The 26,862-nt window shown below is 36.4% G+C and overlaps 1 protein-coding gene across 2 annotated transcripts; it reads right to left on the bottom strand.

Annotated features, from left to right (window-relative positions):
* Nucleotides 1-1,135: 1,135 nt before the first annotated feature.
* HLTF (helicase like transcription factor) lies at nt 1,136-25,624 on the bottom strand. 2 transcript variants are annotated; one of them, XM_063306609.1, is made up of 24 exons: nt 25,504-25,624; nt 23,525-23,720; nt 22,792-22,958; nt 20,971-21,104; nt 20,751-20,848; nt 20,076-20,150; nt 19,537-19,728; nt 19,286-19,378; nt 18,748-18,781; nt 18,411-18,504; nt 16,383-16,456; nt 16,254-16,298; nt 14,862-14,956; nt 13,145-13,288; nt 12,216-12,354; nt 10,764-10,899; nt 10,298-10,477; nt 8,964-9,088; nt 8,513-8,685; nt 7,100-7,219; nt 5,266-5,378; nt 4,871-5,051; nt 2,667-2,747; nt 1,136-2,058 (listed from the first exon to the last, which is right to left on the bottom strand). In XM_063306609.1, exons 1-24 carry the CDS (start codon nt 25,521-25,523, stop codon nt 1,915-1,917), a joined length of 2,853 nt encoding a protein of 950 aa, XP_063162679.1. In that variant the 5' UTR covers nt 25,524-25,624; the 3' UTR covers nt 1,136-1,914. The 2 variants fall into 2 exon arrangements, 1 of the variants encoding a protein (XP_063162679.1); XR_010068178.1 differs by lacking the exon at nt 1,136-2,058 and having other exon boundaries at nt 4,871-5,022.
* Nucleotides 25,625-26,862: the final 1,238 nt, after the last annotated feature.

The raw sequence follows: 26,862 nt of genomic DNA, 5'->3' as shown, positions 1-26,862 counted from the left end.
GACTGGGCATTTCTATATAGCTTTTAAAGCATACCACTTTAACTGCCCAGAGTCCCCCCATGTGGGGGAGATGGGCGGTGATAGTTTGATTGATAAATAAATAAACAAACTAAAACACCAGCCCTTGCTATAATTATCATCTTAAGTAATTAGAATATTTGACAGAAATTCAAATGATCCTTTTATTACACATCTGCCACTAGAATGGCTAAAACTATGTTGCACAGTGTGGTGACAATGTTTAATAGGAAATATTGCTATTATTGAATAGTGTTATATCAATTATAAATACCTACTTGTAAGATACATGTGCAGAACAGCACTAAACCTCTAGATAGGAGACTTGTACTACCTGTTCTCTTATAAGCTGGAGGAAATCAAAGGCAAGTTACTAACCTAGATGAAATTTGTTTCCTTTCACTATAGTAATAATATAGTCAATTACCAAATTATCTTAGATTTGCTAAGTACCAATAAGCAAAATATCCCCTTAAGCGTTAAGCAGGCAAAATTCTGGGGGCTTTCTAAAGTGTTTTGAAAGGGAGGAGTTTTTGAAAAAATAAAAGTGCAATCCAATGAAAGCTGAATATGCTTTGCTATCAAAGTCACTGACTGAAGATGGAAGAAATACAGAGTTTGCTATATCACTGTTTTGATACAGCTTTTACCAATTTTACTATTTTGAGGGGGGGGGAAGTATCCAGCATAGATTGTAATGCTAAAAGAATTTGGTGGGTTACTAATTGTTTTTAAAGATGGAAATATTGGTGCACTCTTCAGGCCTAAGAAAATGGGCAAAGCTATCTGCTTCTAGGGATAGTGAGTTAAGTGAGGTGGTGCCCACTCATTCGAGTCACTGCAATTAGTGTCCATAGAGAGCCCTTTTATCCATGGAGGTCTTCTCCATGGATAAAAAGAGGGACTTTGGAGTGTCAGAATTTTCAATTGTGTGGAAAAAATCCACAGATAGAAGAAAACTTCTATCTTCAACATTAGTCCTATATAAATGAATGGTGGTGAGAGGGGAATTTTAAATCCTTCTGAACTCTAGTAAAATCTTACCATTTTCAAAAGCCTGAATAATCCTAAAATTTAGCACTTATGCCCAGAAATACAGAAAAACATAAGCTTCTAGTTAATAGAGCAGCCCAAAGTCTCAATAAACAATTTTATTTGCCTAGAAATTCACAGTAATAGTTTTATGCTACTCCTGACAGTGGAAACTCAGTTCAAATGATTACTTATTTTCCAGTAAACACAAACCTAATGCAGGCATAAAGGAGGTTTACAAGCCTGATACTTTTACTTAACTCTCTCTGTTCAGTTGAACACACCTTGACTCCCTTTTCAGATGCTTCCACTAACTTGGGGAAGTATGGGGTAGAGTTGGCAGGGATGCCACTGCTAGCATATGCATCTCTTCTTTATTTTATGCTAATACACATTATTTGTATGCCTTGTTCTATTCAGTTGCTAATATATAGTCTAATACAAAACGCAATACACAGAAACATTAAACTCCAGAGTGCAAAGCTTCAGCATTTACAAAGTAAACTTGCAACAGATGTAGATATACTCCTAGCAAAAATTTTACAACTTAGGTGTTTACATAAAAATTAGTCAGAATCAAGAACATCATTTTGATTATATACTATATATGTTCAACTCTAACGAAGCTTTGCTGTCAATATAGAAACGTAAAATTTAGACTGAGTTCACTACATGAGAGTTTGTTACTGCTCTGGACCATTTGCCTAGTATGAGTTAAATATACTAATGATTCTTCCTCATTTGCTGTTTGGAACAAAAGTTTTAAAAAACTCAAAATTATTACACACATTTTTAACCATCATGCTGTTTGAACATGTAACATCACCCTTATTTATACAGATGAATTTGTTCCAATATTTTAAATTACATATCCATCAGAGTCCTGATTTCACTCATTTTTGTTTCACTAGCAGAAGGTTTTTTGGTTCCAAAGGCTCCAACTGCAAGTTCCCTCTTCTTCTTCTGGATTTTAAGCATATTTTCTTCCACAGAATTCTTCACAATGAACTAGGGCAATTTTAAAAAAAGGTAAAGCAAAAAATAAAAAAAATAAACCACCACTACAAAGCTACTTATCTCAAGCAACTTGAAAAACAATTATAAAATATAGCTGTGTTATCGCATGAAACAGCAAGTAAACAAATACTAGAAGTTACTGAGAAAATGCTATAATGAGTTTTCAAAAGAACAAGTTATTTTGGAACTGCAGATACAACTTTATACCCCCTTGCAGCAATGTAGCAAATGTATTTTGAAATAGATTGTTTCAAAATCTGAAAAAAAAAGTCAGATTTCAACATTTATATTTCTAACTGGATGGAGAAGTGAACTTTTACTTCTCATTTTTCCATCCAATCTTATAAAACAAAAGATACTTTGCTAATGAAAACTGTCCATTCAGCTGTAACTATTTCTTGTGTGCTCTATTTGATGGGACACCACATTCCCCTTAGGAAGAACTAAGTGGACAGATGGTAGTTACTTCTCTGTTAGTTTCCTCCTATTACAATTATACAGAATTCTCTGGCTTAGAGTTGTATGTATTTCTACGGTAGAGTTTTAAATAATAATTAAGGGTTTCTTATTACAGATGGTTAAAATAATGATCAACTCACCTTGGTGATGGTAACATCCTGCTTCTGCCCAAGTCTGTGACATCTGTCAAAGCACTGGTCCTCTGCAGCAGGATTCCAAGCCTAAGTTGTACCCAAAGGAATATGTATTCATATCTAAGATTTCCAAAACTTATTACTATAGTCCTGAAAAAAGGATTTTACTCCACCTCGTTTCAGAATACTGTTAGAAATTGCTTGTTGATGGAAAATTAATTTTTATAGCAATTTTTATTAAAAATTAGTTTCAACAATAAAACTAAAAAAAAAGAAAAAGAAAAAATAGAATGTGCAGAAAAGAAAAAAATAGAAAGAAAAATAGAAAAGAAAAATAAGAATATAGTATAGTAAAGAAAAAGAAAAGAAATACATACATGACTTCCCCCTTCATCACAACGAGTATAAACTATTTTAGTAACTTATCACCTTCTCTTAAAATACAATAAATGATCTCTTCTTCCCATATCCCATCTCTTACCTATAAACAAATCCTCATCCTTTCAGTCCTGATGTCCATTAAGGGCTACCAGAGATAATAACTTACCTATTTTAAAGTTGATCACATAAACCAACTTTATATTTCTTCCTTTTACTTTTAATAATCTTAATCTTTGGTCCCTTCAAATAATGTCCTAGAACTTGATTTCTTTTCTTTTTTTTTTGTCCCTTCTCACAAAATTCTTCAAGGCTTTAACAAGCCTCTTTTGTAAATCCAATACAGAAAAATTATCCAGGTCACTCTTTTGGTTTATTACTTGTATATCCCTTTTAATGATTAACACATCAGCCAGTTTCTTTTGTATGTCTAGTGTAGCATCTTTTTCCATATTCTTGTAGCCTGTCATTTTAAAATCCACTTTCAGATCAGTCTCACTCGTCAGGTGAAACTTGTTCCTCTTCCATAACACCTTTTAAACACCCATCGTTCAAAAATGTCTTTCAATATGTCCAATGTTACAATATTTTGCTTCATCCTGTATTTATAAGTTGAAATTAAGCATTCTTCTCCTTTAGTTGTAATCTTTATTTTCTTCTAGTTCCCCCTAGTGTCTAACCCTCAAAGTCCCATCATATCGTTTTTTTAAAAAAGAATTCAAAAGAACAGCATTTTTCCACAGGAAGGATTCTTATAATTAATTCCAAAATCATTGCCCTTTTGCTGTTTATTAAAAAAAAAAAATTAAGTCCTTAAACTTGTATTTAAAACTTCTTTTGTTAAGGATTGAAGGAAACTCACCCGGTGTTTTCAGACTTGTCAATCCAAACGTTCCTAATAGGTGAAAAGCAGTTAACAAGCAGTTAACTAACTATTTCCGAAAGTGATTAAAAAAGGAAAGTCAGTGTCTTTCAAAGGCACCAACTGTGGTTTGAGCAAGATAGCTATTCCCTTGTTTCCCAGAGCTCTACAGCCACCAGAGACCACTGTCTTGCAGTCTCCTCGTGAGTAGCAGCTGTCTGGATCAGCTGTGAGGGATCTCAAGTCCTCTCCTTGTCCAGAAAGGAATTCCAAAGAGCCGCTCTACCCACTGGCTCTTCATTCTGCCATGGTCATCGGCTGTCATGAGTGAGGATGGCGAGCAGGGGGCTCCCATCCAGACTGTCAAGCGCATGCGTAGCACTGATAAATTGTTCAGCCATTCAAAGAGACACAGATCAGGACCGCCTTAACCCTTGGGGGTTATATGTCTGGGTTTTCCCCACGCTTCTTCAGTTTGTTAGGATTCCTGTTAAGTACTAGCAATAAATATTAGAGACCAGTTCCTTGTCTCAGCGTGTTTCCTGGTTGTTAGGACATCGGCTCTGCTTTTAGCAGAGCTATCTTCAGTTCACCATTTCTTCCTCAGAAGTCCAGAAAACTTTTTTTGTATTTTTTTTAAAAAACAGCCTCATTTGCTATTTATGCTTTGTTACATGCAGCGCAAAACCTATTCTTGTGAATATTACATCTTGCTACATTTCAGTTCCAAGTAATTAACAGTGTGTGTTGGTGGCAAGCATTCCATTTGAAAAAGTTGAACCAGTCAAAGAATTAACGTGAAGAGCACACATATATCATCCAGATAATAGTTTAGGTTTTAATCCTACCACAGTCAATGTGGTGAAAAGTTGCTTTTCCCCTATTAGAAAGAAATTCCTCATTCATTCTTAAGTATAGGTTGCATGGAATACTAAATGCCAGATGGACTAAGCAGGGAGTTTATACTTACAGGATCCATTAAAAATACCCGGGAAGCTGCTGTTAGATTCAGACCAACTCCACCGGCTTTCAGTGATAACAGCATTAAAGTTGGAGACCCAGTTTCATTGCTTTGGAACTGCCGAATTGCTTCTACTCTTTGTTTCTGAGTCATAGACCCATCTAAACGAACGAAGGCAAACCCAGATTCCCTGAGAAACAAGACCAGCATGTTGAACAACAGTCAATCTATTTATATCCAGACCTTTGGAATGAAGTTTTGATTTTAAAGTTTTCTCCAAATCTCCTCCTCCTCCTCCTCCTCATCATCATCACTAAAATGATGCTTAATTGCCAGTGACTCTGGGTGGGTTTTTTTAAATTATTTTTTCAGAATTATTTTATTCAAGGGTATTTCTTACTTACGTTAGTGGAGTTTCTATTACAGACAGAAATTTTGTGAACTGTGAAACAATTAAACTCTTAATAGCTGGATTTTGGTTTCTTAGTTCAATCAAAGCATGCATCAGTGCATTGACCTGAAAGACAAAATAATTCCTTTTTAATTTTTAAAAATAAAAGCTTTTTTCTGGCTTTTTCATTATTACAAGGAGGTCCATGTACATTTTCAGAGTCTTGTGTGCCAGACTAACATAATTTCATTTTCTGCACCTCAATATGCAATATCCTTCCACTTAGGCAAGTAACAGAAAATTAGCTATCTCAAATTAATAGTGAAATGTTATAAAGACTGGAGAGAAAGCTAGTTTCTTTTATGGAAAGTTGTATTTCCGAGATCTAGATTCTTAAACCTGAGAGATAGCTAATTCATAGTGCTAATTTAGTGCTGTATAGAATGGTTTTTGAAAAGTAGTAGTAATCATAGACTCAAATCAGGCAATTTTCAGCTCTGAAAACATACTGATTTTTATTCTTGTTATAATAATATGCCTTATTATAGAATCATAGAGTTGGAAGGTGCCATTTACACTATTAAGACTAATATCTTACCGAATGGAAAAATCCAAATCCTACCCCTTAACATAGAGAAACACATACAGACTTGCTGATGCAGGTCTTCTATAGTTTTCATATCATTTTTGTAAGGAATACTACTGTTTTTATATCATGACTGAGGTTAAGGAAGAATGAACACTCTAAAAATCCCAGCCTTCCTGCAGCCATCATTGCCACCAATGTCCCAATATGGCATATACTACCTACTTATCCTAATCTTCCCAGTAGCTTCCTTCCCTCCCTCCTCTCAGGTGCTGCCATGCCAAATATCCCAATACAACGTCTCTCACTGTCCCACCCATCCCATATCTTCCTAGTGCCTTTTCTCCCCTCCCTCACCATAGATGATGGTGATGATGATGATGATGATGATGATATCCGTTCGTTCATGTCCAATTTTCAGCAATGCTATGGACCAGCTCTCTCCACAGTTTCCGATCTTGTACAGCTTCTTTTGGCTCCCCAGAGCTACCATTGCCAGTGTCTATGGTTTTTTCCCATTCTTATACCCATCTCCTGAACCACTCTTGCCTGGAACAGCTACATTTTGTTCTATATCCCAGTGTAGACCAAAACATATTAAACACACCTTTTCATTTTGCGTATGACCTACCTAAAGCAACCTGTTCCATGTACAGAACATTTTGTACATCATTAATTGATAGATAACTGATTGCCTCTTTTGAATTTTAATTAAAATTCAGTCAAGAGAATCCAGATATCAAAATTCTAAAGTCAGTTTAGTTGTGGCTGCAACTAAAAACAAGTTTGCAACCACATACCAGCGTAGGAGACAAAGTAACAACAAGGCAAAGATAGGGAATTGGCAAGACTGGCTGCCTGGATGCCAACAACCTTTGTGCCACATTGAACAGGAGCTGGCTTATGCAGCAGAGTTCTTCTACATTCATCTGGGAACTGTTTATGGTCACTGATGAAGATTGATTACTTAGCATTTTTCTTTCAAAGCATATCTACAAGACTGACAATTCAAATTTCTTCCAATACTGAAAGGGCTTTTTTCCCCCCTGTCGTAAACGCTCTCTAGCTGCTTCTTTAACCATTGCTCAAAAGAAAATACCTCAAAGTGCTCATTTAACAGACTGGGTTCAAAATGTGCAGTTCTAAACAATTTATCCAAATATTGCACTATTTGTAATGCAACACTTTGATGTATTTTAATACATGTTTTTATGAAGCAGCAAATATATATATATATATAAAATTCAAATGTAGAATTTACCTTTGAACTAGATACCCATTCCTGTTTAGTGTTTTTTTCATTATGAGTTTCCTCCAAAGGGCATTCTATTAAATGTTCTGATGAAACTTCCTTCCTACAAAGAGGACATTTGGCATTTGCCTGAAAAACAAAATTATTTATTTCTTCTTAAAATGCATACCTGCTTATTTGGAAGCCATGATTAAATTTAAAAATTGCTTGTTTGCATACACTTTTTAAAAATGTGAATATTTTAACATGCAGTTTGTCCCAAAAGATGCATAATCAAGTTGACCAAGTATTTTACCTGGAATCTAGTTTTATCCTACTGAAACAGAAACTTAGAACAAAAGTCAAAAACACAGCATTCATGGGTATTTGTCACCCTACCGCTCTCCAAAAAATCCTTGATGCTCCCCAATTTGAGCTAAAATGAAATGTTTTTAAAAATAAAAAATGGCCAAACTTTTAAAAGATTTAGGACAATTTTAAATCACATTAGGCCTGAAAAAATTGCTGATCCCTACTTTAGGACATATACAGCCTATACATATAATCTCTGTAAGAACAAGTACGTTGCATTAAGACATCCTTCTAGGTGTAGTTAACTGGGTGACAAGATTGAGGGCATTCATGAAATCTTTGCCCCCTCTCCTCATTGCCCTCCACTTGTTGAGGGATAATTTTTGCAGCAAGGAACTTTTTCTACTCATAGATTTCCCTGCATGATACAGAATTCTGATCTTCCATATTACATGGGTAGAAAAAGTACCTAAGGGATGGCAACAGAGTTGACAAGCACAGCTTCAATCCTTTTCCCTCCTTGTGTGTTTTTCTGAAAACAATGTCTACATAGCTAGAGGTTCAAATCGTGCTACAAAAAAGCTTAATGTAAAAATATGTATTCATCAAACTAGAAAGAGCAGAGCCAATATATAATTGTGCTGCCCCAGTAGGCAACTATTCCAAGAGATTATATGAACTTTCAACCTGAAGTATAGAGATTTTAGAACCTTTTTTTCCTAAGAAAATTTGGCTCAGTGGCAACATTTAGTTGCTTTGTTTTACAGCGCCTTTGTGCAGAGATTCAGTAATTTCTCTAGTAGTGAATACTTTTTTTTCCCAAATTCCCATATAATTGATAATCTGTACAGAATGAACTGTAGTTCTTTAACAGAGCTGTAAATAAATCACCTAAATAAAATCTAAAAACAGCTGATATCTCATTAATTCAACTTGTTTCATTTTAAAATAAATATGCAAAATGTTACCGGAGACATTAAGTTCAGTGCGAAAGTACCATAGGACATCAGGGAAAGTTTACACTAATGCAAGCAGAACAAAATAAAAGAATGAAGCACTGTCCACTCACCCAGTACTAATGCACATAACTCTGAAATAATTCATTACAGTTGACTGAAGGCGATAACTGACCTTCTCTCTTTGGATGACCTCACAGATGCATGGCTTACAAAACACATGGGCACAGTGTGTTATCACAGGAAAAGCCAGTGAATCTAAGCAAATAGCACATTCTTCATCTGATCCAGAGCTTAGAACTAACTTCATCTTTTGTATTAATCTGTCACGGAGTTCTTCAGAATTACCTATGTATTAAAAAGAAATACTACAGATAGGGTTTGTTAATTGTGCATATAATAGGACTGTGCATCGCTTCAGATTTGATTCCAAAAAAGTGCTTTGGAACTGTCATTTTTCAGCAGTCTAACCTGATTCCCAAACCAGAGCTTCCTTTTCTGAACTGAAACTGAAGCAATGCACAGACCTAACATATATGGTGTTACAAAGTACCAATCTATTATATAATAGTTAAATAAAAAAATATCCAGGTTACGTATCTACTGAATTGTTAAAAAGTACTCACTTTCTACAGAACTGGATGGAGATACATTGGGACAGAGCCAAGGGTGACAACACAATTGTCTCAATCTGAGCAAAGCACCAAGAACATCTGCATAGTGGGCCAAGATGCTCCCCTCAGTAAAATACCTAAAGAATAATTTTGACATTAAAACAAAAGTATTATAATAGAATTCTACAAATTCTAACACAATTCCAATGCAAAAATTTTGATCCAGTGAACCATGCACTCTTCCATTTCTTCCACCTGCTCTCATGTCTTAAAACAAGCTCTTTCCCATTACATTCATATTAAGAAACTTGTGATTTTATCTCTGAGAACAAATCAATCTAAGTCACTCAATATAAACTATGCTTCATTTTTTAGATTCCATTTCGCTTTACCATTCATAATGGATGTAATTGTAATAGAAGTTACAGTTTTGCTTTGGCACCAGCAAAGAGCAGAAATACATGGGCAAGTGCATGCCAGTTTTGGACAGTAGAGAAGATTGTAAAATAGAAATATTAGTATGCAATATTCACTCACACACAGAACTGCAACACAGCACAATAAATATACTGAGTGCAATTTATTTTATGTTTTGAACAATTGTTCTTAGTGTTTGTCCCACTGGATTGCAGGGTCCACTTATTTTGCAGTGTGCTTACTTAGTTCACGCAGCAAAGCTATCAGTGCATGATGAGATGAGGGGTTTGCTTTTCAGCCAGCTTATCACAGGAGCTGGATGCTGATTTGGGCAGAGAAGAACTGACTGGGCCACAGTCACCCAACTTGCCTCCATGCCTAAGGGAGGACTAGAACCTGGGTCTCCCCACTCCTAGTCCAGTACCTTAACCATTACACCATACTGGTTCTCACGCATGCATAATGGCAACTATATTTCTATTCTAACCAATAATTGCAACTAAAACAAGATACTGTTAATTGTATTAATAAATGGAAATTGTCCTGAATGAGTGATAGCCTGTATTCCTGGAAACCAACAACCCTAATTTCACATGCAACTGAAATCCTCTAGCGCTCAACCACATCTGTATGAACAATTATATCCTATCAGGAACTACCTGGCTAAACCTACTGTCATATTTTGAGAATACCCTACTTTGTATTAAAACTACAATCATGCAACAGATTAGAATGAATGGATGTTGCTATATTCTCCATAATTTATTTTAATCTGGTCATCATTTATTAATCATATTAGCACTGTTTCTCATAATAGATTACCTCTTATACAAATGTCATTCTTGATAAAATCCACTTTTTTCATAAATCAGAATTTAATGCAGCTAATGGAATGTATTTTTTTCCATTTAACAGCTGGCACTATTTACCTGCTTATAGCAGCTTTACTCTCATTTTTCACAGACTGATAGATAACACTTTCTTCGTCTGTAAGTGTAATATGCTGAATAAATACTTTGCGTTCTGGGAGCTTCAAAACTGGATTCCCATTAACTTTGCTTGTTTTAGTTCTTCGAAGAGTAATGCTCTTAATTAGGGATTGTAAACGTCTAGAAAAATATGGAAATATTCACAAAACAATCTATAATATCAGACATAAAAATACAGAGATATTCACAAAACAATCTATAATATTGGACATATTATACATATAATTGCAAAGCTAACTCTTGTGCACAAGATAAAGTTGCATATTTTCTAAATGTTATCTAATATTGAAGATTTCAATACTTAAAGGACTTTTAAAGAATATTTTAAATGATGAAGGTACTAGTTTATATATGTACTGTACTGATCTTTATAGAATATCCAGAACGTATTTGATGCAGTTTATACTTAAGCCCTCTTTCATCTCCCATAGTGACAGGCCGCTGGATTGTTCTGTGCCACCATGCTCTGTCTGTAAAAGGCTTCAACTTCAGGAAGGAAAGGAGAGACCACAAGTCCTTTAAAGAATTCTGAATAGGTGTGCCTAAAACAAGGACAGGTACAAAATAGAACAAAATACACTGTACATCACGCTTACTCAGTTTAGGTAAAATACGCGTTTGGCAAAAAAAAAGTATCTCATACAGCCACTCCTCACTTAGTGACCTAGTTATGTTCCAACAACTAGGTCATTAAGCAAAATGGTTGCTAAGTGAACATGTGACAGAGAGAGGGAGAGAGAGAGAGACGCTGTAAAGATTACTGTTTGCTTCCATCTCATTCTGTAATGGTATGTGGGAATAACTTTGAGACAGGGGGAAGAGCTGCAGCCAGGGCAACAGCCAGATAAGAGGCAGCTTAGCCCTCAGCAGGAATGTGGGTGTGGGAGACATCTCAGAAGGGACCCTCCCTAGTTACTTGGGCTGTAAAGTCGACAGGGGAGAAATGGACTTTCAGACTTGCAAGATCTGTTAATGTAACCTTACAATAAAGCAGAGCTAGTACTTCTGGGTGTGCTTCTTGTCTGGACTACCTCACAAGGCTGACACATTCAGATAAAGTTCTTTCTTACAGCTACGCCAGTGTTACTCTCACTCCGGTGTGCGTTGTTGTCAGGCTCACAAAATTTGGCTCTAAATGCATGCAGTAGTCAGAAAATGATTTTTTAATTACCATTTCTTCCCATCGTATTTGTGAATGGTCATTAACTGAGGTAGTTGCTAAACAAGGAGTGGGTATATATCTAAAACAGACACAGTTTGCCATAGTAGCACTTAAAGACATACGGAAGGCTGAGAAAGACTGGCAGGCAAATGGAAGCTCCTATGGTTACAAAGTAGTACATCAATATTGGTTGCATCAACAAAGTCTGACAATGGATCCTGGCAATCTTATTTCATCAATTAGAAATTTATTTTTAAAGGCAGCAACTGCTATGAAATACAGTAATCTTGTTATTTTCTTTACTTCACTTATTAAACATCCATAACCAGGTGTAGGATATTCAAAGTAGAATAATTTTAAACCAAAAATAAATCTTAAGATTTTTTTACTTAAAATGCATTAGTAATTTGCTCATGTAGTTGTACTGTCCTTTTCAAATTAATGTGAATTTTAATAAGGTCCTTATCCATTCATTAATTATTATGACAGTCCTAAATCAAACAAGCAAGAGCATTTAAATACAAGACTGAACTGAAGGACTACTGAGTCTTGTCATTCATATTTGTACATATGGATGACATTTCAAATCCTCAAAAAGAAGGACAATGAGCAATGTTTAGGAAGATGCAGCATTCTGTTAAGGCGACTGACCCCAACTTGGTACGTGATGCAATATTGGATTTACAGCATAAATACCTGTCAAAATCCATCTTCTTTGTGCATTTAGATCTAGAACAGCTTTTGTCTGTTGAGCATTTGGATTTCGTACTGTATGTCCTTCATCCAACACAACTCTCAGCCACTTTAATTTATGCAAAGGACTATTACTTCTGCTCTGAAAAAAATGTATTAGCCATTTTAGTATCTGAAATAAATAAAATGTTGAACAAGCATTTTGGGGTGAGTCTTTTTGTTCAAAAACACGCGCATGCGCACAGACAAGAAACTATTTTGCCTTTGACCACTTCATCAGAAGAACGTTTATGATTTTACAAAGCGGAATAGGCGAACCTGGCATATTTAAAGATCGTTTCACTGCTATACAAAGCATTCTCACAGCAGAGTGTTAGCATCTGGATTCATGTTTAGATTAGCAGTTCTGTGCCATCCCTATAATTGTCAATACCAGTAGACAGTAGCTGTTGACTGACCATGCCTGGGCCCAGAGGGTAAATAGGGTCAGGCCTGATTAATACTTGAATGGGCAAACTCCAGGGAATACATGAAAGAAGGCAATGGCAAATCAATACTGCTGCCAAAACATCATGAAGTCAGATGGAATCAAGCTCTATATGAAGAAGACTACTTCTTTTATAATTGTCAGCTCTTCCAGGTTATCTTCAGCCCTTTAAAGGAGGTAGGATCAACACAGAGAATGTTAGATGAAATCTGGTAGTCAAGTATGAAACAGCCATATTAAAAAGAAGGCTATAACCTACTTCTTAATGCCAAACAAAACACATGAAGGATACAAAGAATAAAGCAGCACTATGAAACTTCTCAGAGTGGTTTAAAAAAGCACTAAACTAGATTCAGCATGAACACATTCATAATTTGTATGAATTTTACATTATTCCTTTCTTCTTCCTAAAGAAAAAGCTGTTAGAATTTTTCACCATACTTACCCCATAGTCAGTAGCTAAAACGTTGTATGTTGTTAAGACAATATGCTGCTTGGAAAGTACTGTCGTATCTTTGCTGCGTTCTGAGCCATAGTAAACATAACTGTCCAGTTGAATATTTGGATCAACATGTTGTTCAAGCTGGTCCTATGATGAGAATTGACCAAAAAGTACAATTAACTGATTGAGCCCTAAATCTTACAGTATGCAAATTCTGCCCTAATCCTTGCTACATTAAGTTTCCTGGTACAGAAAAATAGGTTATAAAAGGGTAACTATTCACCTAACACAGATTTATTTCCTGTCAGTTGTTTCTTCAGTTATGATGCCACAGGAAATGCAATTAGTTTTAAGATATGTGAAGTTTGTGATTATCCCTCTGGCCTTGTACTGAAGAAAAGACTTAAAAAATGCCTTTTCCTCATCTTTCAGGTATAGGGATTAAGAACTTTAGTTGCTTTGGTAGAAGTGAAAACTGCATCATCATTTTATCCCACCTTTTTTACATATAACTAAAGGCAGTGAACATGCCTAATATCCTGCCTCCTATTTTCCCCACAACAACCCTGTGAGGTAGGTTGGGCTGAGAGAGAGTGACTGGCCCAAAGTCACCCAGATGGCTTTCATGCCTAAGGGAGGCCTAGAACTCACAGTCTCCTGGTTCCTAGGCCAGCACCTTAACCCACTATACCAAACTGGAAAGCACGTGAACTCAAAAAACTACAATGTGTCCTTTGCAGTTGACCAAGGACTCACTACATTACAACCAGAGTATAAAGGCAGGATAGAAAATAAACAAGTAAATAGATTTGGTAAATAAATACATTTAACTTGGCCCTGTAAACCAATACCCACTCACAAATAATCTCACACCATGGTAGCATGTGGTTAGCCTTGTCTGGATTTGGAAACTAAGCATGGTTGGGCTTATTACTTGAATGAGAGACCACCAGGGAATTCCAGAGTCATGGGCTGCACTAGGAAGCTAAAAACTTCCCAGAAAAAGGAAATGGGAAACCATTTCTGAACCACTTAAGAAAACTATTTGGTGGTGTCCATGTAGGTACCAGGAATCAGGCTTGTCTGAATAGTATCTTTACCCTTTTAGCTAAAAAAACCTTAATAAATGAACTTAATAAAACAATGATAGAGTTATAAGTCATCTATTCCAGCACTAATGCTTCATCATGTACTATTTTGCACCTCTACATCAAGATATTCTGTGTATGAGTTCTGCTCTGAGCTGTTCATCTTTCCAGTATTTTCTCCATTGGTTGAGGCTGTTAACAGGAGTGCTGAAAATGATTATATGCCCTAAATTATAAGGGCATAAATTCCTTCCCAACTGTCAGATGTAGAAATATGCTGAAACCATGACTGTGTATACTCTGGTCATTATTTTACTGGGCCACGTCTTTATATTTTGTATAAAGCTGAATGTCTGATGAAGCTAAAAGTTCTGTTTTCATTGATTTCTGCTACCCACTGCAACCCTCCATTTCTTCCAAAATGCTGTCCCAAGGACCGGTGTACTTTACGGTATAGCATGAGGGGCTGTAATGGGTATATTACCTTGTCGAAGCAAAATCCTGGATGAAAAAGAATTTAAAGGGAAAAAAAACAGTGTTCTACTTAATTCAAAGTAGAAAAAAATTATTCATTTCAGAGTTACAGTCTTACAAACATTAAGAAGTACACAGCATGTATATTATAAACCTACAATCCAGTTACTTAGGACAGAAAGCGGGCAAATGATCAGTGTTCCTCTAACATTCTTATCAACTTCATTTCTCTTTGGTTGTACAGAAGCATCATCTTGGAGAGAAGGAAAACACACAATTACCAACTTGACTATGTTACAGTACTTATATATAGTCCATTTAGTGTTATTCAACTAAGGAACAATTACATGCCAGTAAGAAGGTATTCCTACTCCAGGCATATCATCTATAATTCTATCCAGTTTAAATACCTGATACCTGTTTTCCTACCTATTGGGATTCTACAGAAATATAAAATGAAGCCATTCACTCTGAGCTATACCCTATGAAAATAATTTAGTAGTTTTCAGATTTGGATATGTTTTTGCTTAGTCTTCAATATCAGAAGAAAGATAAATTTACATGCACTTATGAAAAAGTGTCTCTGAGAACTTTAGTTTTGTTTAAACTAGTAATTCAAACAAATAGTTTAAACAAAAGACAACTTGAAAATTTTTCAGGACATTACTGGTATAAATACAATAAAAGAGAACTAGAAGTTTAATCATTGCAATTTACACATGAAAAAATATCATTTATAGCTTATTCAGCCTAGCTAAAGACCCTTCCTGTTTCAATGGCTAAATAAGCTAGTTAATTCACATACCTTATCAGTCTACCCAGAAATATTAGGGCTGTGTTTTAAAGAAGCTATATCCAATCTATACGTCATTTATATAGACAGCTACAGCTATAACACACAGTAGCTAGATTCACACATTGCACTAAGCCATGGTTTTCTTTTATCATATTTTGATGAATAAGTTAGAATAGGTACATCCACAACAGATCCATCAAAGATTTAGGCTAACAATCAATTAGTCACTGTTATGGGGAGCCCAGATGTATGCTCCAGCTGTCTCCCTGGACCCTTACTCCCCAGCCAATGAGGTCCAAAATCACTATATATGAGATGGGAGAAAGCAAAGGACGCCTTCTATAGAATGCAATTTTGCTATGAGCAGTCAGATACTGGGGTACAAATGGATATATGTCTGAAAATTGATAGAAGGAATTAATCTGTAGTTAACTCCTCTGTCTGACTGAGCATGCAGAATCATAGCTGAAGTAATTACGGGTAAAGCTGTTAATTGATTAAATGATTACTGAATTAAATTCAACAAATCCACTGGAGTAAACCTATCACTTTGTAAGTACACAGTTAGCAAGACCTTCAGGCTGGCCATGCGTACTATTTAATCTAATGTTAAAGTCACTTATATCTACCTAATTTAAGACTACAATCCCACCACAATGATCAGTTCAGTTTTTAAAAGTATCTTAGGATAGTATTACCAGATCGTTGTTTTCTAAGGAATTGGGAGAGAAGAAACAGAATTAAATATCATTACCTAGTTTTCTTTTCTTTGCTGCTGGATTCATTTTTTTTCCTTTATCTGGGAAACAAAAAGCATTATCACAGTAAGCAAATTTTAAAAGATACTAAGAAAATAATACAATCAAAAATAACTGTAGCTCACTTTTTTTGTGTGCAATTTGCTGCTCAGGTTCTATGTCACTGCTTAGTGTGTACTTTGGTTTCTTGCTCATACCTCTAAAGCACCGAGGGGTGGGGGAGGGAGAAAAGAAAAAGAAATATTCTGCATGTTCATATTCAATCATTTAAGCCAGCAATTTTACTTGTTCAATCTATAAAGCAATGTTGACTACAACAATCTTGCCAACCACTCTGGGTTCAGAATCGAGATAGTTGTGGATCTCACCCTCCCCAAAATTGGACATTTCCCCCCATTTTACAACAAAAAGTCTCTGTAGTATGTGACTGCCAGATGTTGCTGAACTTTAAACACCAGTAGTTCTAATAGTATAAAACAATGGAAAGGATGCTGTGAGTTGTAATTCACCAGTACGCAGAAGGCAACAAGTTGCCCAGACTAACATATTTGAGGTAAAGTCATGGTCCATGGATTTGTATGAATCCACTGAGTATGTTTGCACTATACACTTACTAATGATTAAGTTAAACCATGGGTTACACCATTAATCCAATTCCCTGAATGAACATATCACACTGAACCATAAACTAATCATATAGGACAGATTTGCACAACATATTGTTGGTTCAGTGTGCCATGAAACACAGCAAAGTGTTTTTGTGTGCATGTTTGAGAAGGAGATAATTCACAAGTAATTTTCACAGAGAAAAGAGAACTCAAGTGCTAAGGAATTCTTCAAAACTGTTTTAGTTCAAGATTTAAAACGTAAGCAGTGTGAGGACTCCTGGCACTGTTGCAGCATCTACCCTCTGGAACAGCATTTCTCTAGAGCAGTGTTTCTCAACCTTGGCAACTTTAAGATGTGTGGACTTCAACTCCCAGAATTCCCCAGCCAGCATCTTAAAGTTGCCAAGGTTGAGAAACATTGCTTAGAGATACATACAGTTCCCACCCTTTAAATGTCTCTCAAGAGCTGGCTCTGTTCCCAGGCTGGGGTTAGAGTATTTGTGGAGCCCCTGACAATTTTTTTCTGCATGTTATTTATGTGGTATTGTCCAGGCAGTCATCTTCCTTTTTAAATTCTGCATTCTTTTAAACGTTGTAAGCTGCCCAGAGTCTTTTTGGAGTCAGGCTGCCTGAAAATCCAATATATTAAATACATAAACAAACACATAAATGTATAACCAGAGTCTTCAGTTCAAAAATTAGAGGGAAATATGAAAGTAGAAGAATGTTCTTGGAAGAATTCTAATTTAAAAAAATAAATATTGTAATCCTGGATGCCATATTTTTAAGATAAGCTAAAATTTTCATTTCAGTTGATTGACATCCAAATACCTGCCTGAATAAGTAAGAGCTTATTGTGCTGGTTCACAGGGCAAACTATTGATTCCTTAACTCTGAACAAGCTGGCCAGGATGTTTCACCATGAGTACATTGCATCTTCTAAAATAAAGATATTTAACTTATTTCATATTTACTAGTTCTTTTTTTGTACCATATTCCTACTTCAGTGATTCAGGATAAATGTAGAGGTTGTCCACATTAGTATAATATCAGTATAATAATTAGGATTATATACAAAATATAGCTGCGTGTTCTTCAAAATTATTCTAAAGAAGTGCTCTGGGCTCTGTATGGACCTCTATGCTATTCATTAAAGGAACCCAAATTTTCAGGCTTCTGGGCAAGCCTGAGGGGGGGAAACATGCTGCTGCTTTTAGAGTCACCTGGACTTTAAGGAATTAGTTCTTCAAAAGAACAGCAACTCTTCTTCAGGCTTTCACAGAACCCTGCAAAAATCAGGTCCCTTCAGTGCAGTTTCCCAACATTGGCATTTTCCATTGTGTGAACTTCAAATCCCAGAATTCCACAGCCAACATGGCCATTGATGAGAATTCCAGAAGCTGAAGTCGACACACCTGGAAGGTGTCAAGGTTAGTAAATACTACTTTAATGAGTAACAGAGAGGGGTGCTTATGCAATATCCAAAGCACTTTTGAACACTTTTCAAAGCATGCACGTTCCTTAATAGAAAGGAAAGAGTTCTACCTTTCTGAACAGGACCTGGAAGATTGCGAGGGAAGAGAGTCACTTTCCTCTTTTGAATCAGAAGCATTCAGCTGCAAGTCACACTTGGGTGCTTCTGAGAAAATTTTAAAAAAAACATTGTCTTAGAAAAAGAGCTATTGGAGAACAACAAAAGTATTTAATGTAAAAAAGAATTTCTCTAATTAATTGCTATGGAATTCGAACCAGACTAGGTCATGCTTTAATCTCACTGATTTTAATGAGACTTAATCCACATGTTAATTTCACATGGGTCTACTGAGGTGGATCTGAAATAAATTTTCTCAAATCAGTATAGTATATATTTTAACCAAATTACCTTTGAAGTCATTTTTTGTAGTAGGGATGTATTTCTAAAAGATGAAACAGAAGCAAATATTAATTGTAGGTAAAACCAATTAATATACCTTAAATTCTACATATAATTATTAGTTATTACTAAAAATATTTGAAATGTATTTAAAAGAAGTGGCGCATAGCACAAAATCTTCACAGGATATAAGTTCTCTTAACTTGGGCAGAAGAGATTCTATCTATGAAAATGCTTCACACTAAAAAACTGCCAAATATTTTGCTAACCAAGGTCACATTTCTGCACCGATTTATTTGTTTTTACTCTGTCATACCGTGTGTGTTAAAATGTCAGCCACCAAAACATTAAGGGAAGACCTAAAAAAAAGTCCAAGCAGCTCACAGAAGTCAAATAAGTTAAATTCTTACTGCCAATATCTTGTTACTAAAAATGAAAAATGTCACACATTTGATGTAAGAAGATTGTTCTGTTTGTCTTGCTTTAAATATCTGGATTAATTTTGACTTAAATTCTTAACAGAATGATAAAAAAATAAGTATCTTACTTCTTCCAGTTGATCAATTCTCTTTTCAAGAGGTAGAGGTTTCCCGTTATGAAAGTTGGTAAGAATTACTGCAATCATGGTAAGTGTTTTGCCCTAAAATACATTAAACAATTGGTTAGCATTTTTTTCACAGAATCACAGAGTTGGAAGCGACTGTTCAAGCCTCTGAGTCCAACCCCTGCATAGCAGAAGAATCCAGATTAAAGTATCCTTAACAGATTACTAGCCACACTTCCATGCAAAATAGTTACCAGTCCCATATCATCTGCCAATATTCCTCCGAGAACATTCTCTGGCCTATTTTTTTCAGCAAAATTTGTAATTGTATTGTAGAAGTAGTTATCTCGCTCTTCCCAAAATGGAGGCAGATCCTTATTGTTCTCTCTCAAGATCATCCAAGCTAAAGCTTGCTTCTGATGTGGTAGTAATGGAGTTAAAACAGCCTAGAAAATCAAGATTCCATGTAAATATTTCTTCAGAGCAAAGTTGCAGCTGTTCATTTTTTCACTGTTATTTTCTACCTTTTTCACCTGACTTTAACTTATATACAGTATTTACAACTAATTATTAATAAATAGTTTCATTCATTCAATAAGGTAATGGGACAGTCACTCTCTCTCAGCCTGAGGAAGAAAGCAGTGGCAAACCACTTCCAAAAATCTTGCCAAGAGAACTGCAGGGACTAGTCAAGGCAGTCACTAGGAGTCAAGATTGACCTGAAGGCACCAAAAAACCCAAAGTGGCTTATTCAATATAACATGAACCACTGTGACTTATTCAAAATACATACTTTTGCTGCTTCTGTTTCACAGGTCTTATCATCTTCTTTCAGATCTTCAAAAAGTTTGTCAAATTCAGTTTTAAGCTACAATGTAGGACAATATACAAATAAATTTATTATATCTATCTTATTACTTGACACAATAGAATGCACATGTCAAAGACATTCTTCAATATCTTTATATTTTAAAGTTGGCAAAAGAAGCATCTAAATTACAAATTAATATTCTTGTATTATACAGCGCTATTTCACTTTACATGTTAAAGTGTGACCAAGGTAAGGAAAACAATAAATTAAAATGGGCAGTTTTCTCATACTAGAGATTGTAATTTAAAATCTACTGGGAAAATTTTTCCAGGCCAAAGGCAAGACGGACAGAAATTACCATTACTGGGAGTCACAATGTTCCTGATCAGAGCAAGCAAGACCCCACCACCCTGGACCTAACTCTATTCACTTGATGACTGACTGCCAACATTGCTTTCTCCATATACAGGCAGGCACAGAGCAATTTGGTGTGACCATTCCATGCGTTTCATTGCTCAAAGAAAGAAAGGGAGATGATGAGACAGAGAGGTTGCAGCCAGCAGACTTGATATGCCCTGTCTTACTCCTTCTAACACAGAGATCTACAAAGCCACACACCGCAACTCAGATTCATACAACAAATACGAGCAGTGATACCTGTTCAGTTGTCATTTGGATAGCACCATGGCTTGGAGCACTGTAACTTGTTCTACCTTTGCCAGATGTCCAGCCAGTCCCAAAACCAAACTCAGAAGCTAAATGCCATTTTAAAAAAAAAGAGGACTAATAAATGTTTGGACATTATCTTCAGCTTCTTTCTATCTTCATGAGAAAGTACTTTAGACTGTGATTAACGATAAAATAAGTTTTAACTTACACTTTCCTGGAGGAGCTAATTTTAGTCCATGCATTTTTAGTCTTTCTAGAAGTACTTGCTTATTCTCTTCTTTTCCCCAAAAACTCAACTGCACTGGCATAGTGAAAGCATTATTTGCTCCATGAGGAACAACCCTAAGAGGAAAACAAAGCAGTGGCATTATATTACACGTATGCTTTTCCCTTTGTAGGAAGAGCTCAGTAAAACACATATTAGGGCTGTGCTAATCATTCAGAGGAGACGCTACAGGTATGTGGGAGCATGTACAAAACACTTTGCAAACTATGAAAGCAGCATGTTTCTTTCCAGATTTCCACAACAACTTTATTGTGCATATACAAACATTCAGAAGCAACTGGGCCTGCTTTAACACTTTGAAAAGAGATGCTTTGTGCATGTGCCTGCATGTTCCAAAAGACTTCTTTCAAAGGATTTGCACAGCTCTAGTACCCATAGTTATTTCTCCTCATGCTCCTCTATTATTTTCTCAAGCATAATGGAATAGGCTAAGAAACAGGGACTATCACAAAGTTATCAGCAAGCTTCATTCCTGACTGGCTATTGGAATCCAGATTACACAATTCTAGTTTGATATTTAAGGCTATTCCCCAAAAATAAATGTTGTACAATTCCAGCAAGTATTCCCAGGGTAGCGTAAAAAAAACCTTAGTAATAATTAATTACTACTATTTTATTATTATTATTATTATTAAATAATTAAGGAATTAACTGGCAAATTGACATTTTAAAAATTGAGAGAATTTTAAAAGTAGGATGTGCCTACAGGTAACAAACTTCCATGCGAAATGGAAAAATGGAGGAAGGAATGCTATTTACATCATCTTGAACTCCTGAACAAGATAGGATATAAACTAATAAATCAATTTAATTAATGCAGAATTATGTTTCTATACAACTTCAAAGTACTCAACTCATGCCTGTACAATACTTCAAAAGGGCATAGAATTCAGTGACAAAATCAATGAAATGCAAAAGTAAACAAATGACAGCACAAACATTAAAAGGAAAGATACCTTGTCTTTAATCCCTAACATTAATTGTGCAATGTTTAATAGGTAGAATTTATAAAGTATTTTAATATATAATCACAAATTTCATTGATGTGATCACATTTTATTATGCCACATGATCACATTTTGTGGAGTCCTTGATGCTCTCTGAGCTTGGTGGTTTGCTTGCAGATGTTTTGTTGCCCAACTAGGCAACATCTTCAGTGCTGGAAGGAAGCAGGGTTTTCCTTCTGCTTATATACAGTAGCTTGCCCTGACTGGGTTGGTGGGGTGTTGTTCTCTCCTTGGTAGTCCCTTGATTAGGCTGTTGTTTACCACTTGATAGTTTGTCTGCGTTGATAGTTCCTTGATAGTTGGCAGCTGACACCAGACAAACAATCAAGCAGTAAACAATTCCCAGGGGCTCCACAATTCAACCCTGAGCTACATATATTATCTTCGATTGATCACATTTCATCATGAGACCCTCCACAAGGCTGAAAAGCTGTATATACATTCTTAGGAGTACAATGCTCAACAAAATCAATCAGACTTCCAAGTAAACATATACAGAATGATACTATAAACCAACAGCTAGCATAAACTGAAATTTTATCATTCATTTAGAAAGTACACTGCTGACCATAAATATCCAAGTTTAAACCAGTAATTAGTTTAAAGATGCAATAAGGATTCCATTACTGAAACAATAGCAAACTTCTTTTCTGTTTTATCAAGTTTAACTGCTTGACTGCTGACCAAGAACTTTATTTTATTTATGGGGAAAATGGTATTTGGAGCAAATACTTACCCTTCCACCATTGCCAACTTATTGTCCATGATATATGCCAAGCAAGCTGCCAGTTCTTTTTTTATATGGCCTACCTGATCACCATTCACATTGTTTACTCTTACAGCATTCTTATCATATGGATTACTAGGTTCTCGCTGGAGAGCCACCATTTCATTATTATTGACCTGCAAAATTAACATTTGCAATTAAACCATTCACAAAGGCCTGCTAAACAAGTTTAAGCAAAATTGTGTTATCTTTAAATAATGGATTCTATTGAAAAGGACCTATTTTTGGCCAGTCTCTGTCAGCCAACCTAATTTGTGGGATCAAGTTCATCTTACTTCATGAGCTGATGGTACTAGGGAAGCAATGTTTTATTTACTTAGGCTTTATAGACTACTGTCAACATCTGAAGTGACAGATGTTGCATGCTAAAATGGGAATTATGTCAACATTTTATCAGACAATTACTGATAATAAGCACACAAATTTGGTTCACACATAACACTAACCTATAGCTTAATCACCATCTATTGACTTGCATGGCATACTATGCCATAAATTACAAGCCATATTTGCTGGCTTCATACAAAACACTAAACCCAAATCAAACAAACTATACCATAGCTTTGTATGGTCCATGAACTGATACAGTGTTTCAAGATATTAAGAATTTCTAAAACATAGCAATATTTACATCTCAGCAAGCTAGATCTTAGTATCACCAGTTCTCATCCCCTGAACTTACCACACCAGTATAATACCGTAAACCAACTACACTTCCTCGCAAAGTTCCAAATAATATAGCTGAATCTATATCATCATCAGTCCCTGAAGAAACAACAGTTCCCATAAGATCTTCTAAGCTGGGATAAAATTCACGGGTAAAAACATTGTAATGTCTGTCTCCATACAAAGCAGGATCCAGTTCCCACGAGAAGTCTCTACAAAAACAAAAAACAAAAAAAGGGGGAGGATAATTTCTAAGCAGGAAGTTATTTCAGATCTTCAGTGTTTGAATTTGAGAACGTTTTAAAAGCAAATGCAATAACTGTGCTATCTTATTAATCAAGCAGTCCATTACCAAGCAACCCTCCCGAAACTAATCAACCTTGTTATTAGTTAATTAAATTAGTAGTTAGATTTATAACATATCTTTCTTCTAGTGTCTCATCAGGTGGCTGGTCTTGCCTGGTTTTAGCTGCTAAGCAAAGTTAGGCCACGTCACTGCTTGGATGGGAGACCACCTGGACTTCCAGAAGAGGAAGAAGAGGAAGTGTGTGTGTGTATATATATATAATATTATTATTATATTATTAAAGAAATTTTTAAGAGAATAAAAACAATACAAATTTTGAAAAAAGTAAAGAAACTAAAGAAAAATAATGTGAAAAAAGGTGCAAAGAAAGAGAGAGAAAAGAAAAAAGTTATAATGAAAAGGTTATAAAGAAGCAGCTTCTGATCTTCTTAACAGCAGTTGCAAGTACATTTACATTTTATCCTCTCTCACTAAGGTTACAGTACAACATAATTTCCTTCTTTCCATAATCTACTCTTTCTAATCATCAATCCCATGGACCACAGGTTCACTTTTTCTTTCTTTTTTCAGTGAAAAGTCCATAAGGGGGACAAGAGGAAGTTAAAAAACACTTTACACTTTAAATCATCTAGAGATTCTACTGTGATTAAGGCAGCCTTCAGGTGAAATAATAACTAAAGGCATAGAAATCGATTTTATATAAAACTGGACTAACACTGCACTGAATAAATGGATCTGTCATCACCATGTTTATTTAGTCCTAAAAAAGACTGGACAGCCCTATATATCATGGCTGAGTTCATATAACATTCTTAATTTGATTGCTGGGGTAATTCTTTTTCTTGGTTTTTACTACATATTAAATCGTAAACTGAGCAAGCAGGCTAAAACAGTACACTAGGTCCCAAAAATCCTAATTAAGATTAAAACTAAGACAATTTAACATGCTGCACTAATACAACTGCTAGATCTTTAATGACACAATTAAGTTTCAGCCCTTTTCTATAAACGCAAGAGGGAAAAATACAGAAATTGTTAAGAGCTAGGCAGGAGAATGTGCACCATTTGCTCAATCTCCACTTTCAAAACAAAGGGAAAGCAAAAAGTCCTTGTTCCTACATTAAAATTCCAGCGAAAAAGCCAGCATTCTAAAATCGTATTAGCAACTCTGTTACTTGTCTCCCAGTCAGTTTGGGGAGCTGCAAGCATCTGGATGGGGAGAAAGAAGTTGAACACAGGCAAAATGGAATTGCTGTTTGTCCAGACGCCATCCGCTTCTGTCTGCTTTGGTGCCAATTCTAGACAAGATGACATACCTCCTGACCAGCAAGTCCATGGCTTAGGGGTGTCTAGACTCCCAGACACCGCTACATAGGCAGGTGGAGACTGTGGCTGGGCAGAACCAGCTTCAAAGCCCCAACTGAAGAGAGAAGCTCCAACAACAGTCATTCCCACCTTCCCATGTTAATAGCATGTTTAGTCATGATTTACTGAATCAACCACAAATGGCTGAGTTCACAAATCCGAACAAAGCGAAATAGCCCAAAACCAGAGCGCAAGACCAAGAACACCGCTACTCCCGGACTTCGGTTCTAGGCCTCACCGGAAACTCATTCACCACGGAAGAGCCAACCCAGATAAATTACATGCTTGGTAACCCATCTCCGGATATCAGGCTCCATACCCACCTCAGGAACCTCCAAGCCATCACGATACCCCGGGCTCCGGCCGCCGCAGCCCCGCTCGTCTCCTTAAAGCCGCCGCGACTGCAGTCAGAGAGCGGCAAAATCCGCCCGCCACCTTCGCTTTGCAGAGAGCATTGGCGCATCCTCATTGGCCGAACGCAGGCCGCAGCCTCCAATCCCCGAGATCTTCTCCAGAGGCTGGAACCAATAAAAAGCGAAGAGACAGTTCCGACAGTTCGACCTACATAAGGTACTTCGTAGCGGGTTCTCTGAACTCCGTATGCCTCCGCTTCTATTGGTTGCTTTAACACTCATTAATGTACGGGGGGCCAATGTGCTTCATGGACGTGGCGGTTGTTATTGTTAATTAACAAATGAGAAGTTCGAATTTCTGATACAGCAGAGCAGGCGTGCAACCGTTAAGTGCCCGCAGTGCTCCCCTTTTCCGGGGAGATGGGCGGTGACAAATTTGATAAATAAATAAATGAAATATAAAAATGCACGTGTCTTGACTGTTCGTTTGTCAGATGGCGATATGTATTTATCACATTTATATCCCGGCCTCTCAGCGGCTCACAAAATAAGGAAAAGCAAGAACACTGTAAATATAACACAACTAAAATTCTGATGCGATACAGCCCAACACAAGGCGTCAGGCCCCCAAAGCCCTCTGGAAAAGCTGTATTCGGGACGAACGGATGTGGTTTCTTAGCCCTATAAAATGAGAAAAAAAATCTCTCATTTTTATATCTGTATGCAATCTACTCCCATTTCCTGAAGCAGGAACCGCTGTGTATAGCGACTTTCTATATTTTATCACGAGTTGGAGGTACATCATGTGCGGTTAAATCTTGATGTTTGCAGACAACAATAATAATAATAGGAAAGTAGACAAATTCTAGAAAAAGAAGCTGCTTATTCGTGTTACCATGATTATTCTGACATTGAATTGTTCCACGGCAATTTATGAAAACCTAATTACGACCGTAGAATCAATTACCCAAAGAGATGGTGGGCTCCCCTTACTGGGATGCAACGATCCCACTGAATTGTGACTTCTATGCAAACACATGTTCCACAGATACTTTAACAATCCCTCCAGAGTGCATGAATATGAATCCTCTTTGCACGTCTAAAGTGCCTTTCCCTTCACTGTTAAATCAGCGGCGTCTCGATCCAAAGTAAAATAACCGTAGGTACAGGGACAATGATTTCCCGGGCAGACAGCAAGACTGGGCTGGCAACTCCTCAGTCTTGCAGAGCGGATGGCGCGCAATCCTGTCCCAGTCTACTTAGAAGTGGATCACGGTGGTTTACCTTCATGGCAGGAGGTAAACCACTGCAGGCTGCAGCCTTAATCCC

The sequence above is a fragment of the Candoia aspera genome, chromosome 6 (assembly GCF_035149785.1).
Source record: "Candoia aspera isolate rCanAsp1 chromosome 6, rCanAsp1.hap2, whole genome shotgun sequence".
NCBI classification, from domain to species: domain Eukaryota; kingdom Metazoa; phylum Chordata; class Lepidosauria; order Squamata; family Boidae; genus Candoia; species Candoia aspera.
This window is presented reverse-complemented; position numbering and strand designations above follow the sequence as displayed.

Coding starts and splice junctions, on each gene's coding strand:
- HLTF (XM_063306609.1), bottom strand. CDS start 25,523: ATGGCTTGGAGGTTCCTGAG. Junction 21,105..22,791: donor AAGTTGGCAATGGTGGAAGG/GTAAGTATTTGC, acceptor TTTTCCTCTTAG/GGTTGTTCCTCATGGAGCAA. Junction 14,957..16,253: donor AGCAAAGAAAAGAAAACTAG/GTAATGATATTT, acceptor CTTCTCTCCAAG/ATGATGCTTCTGTACAACCA.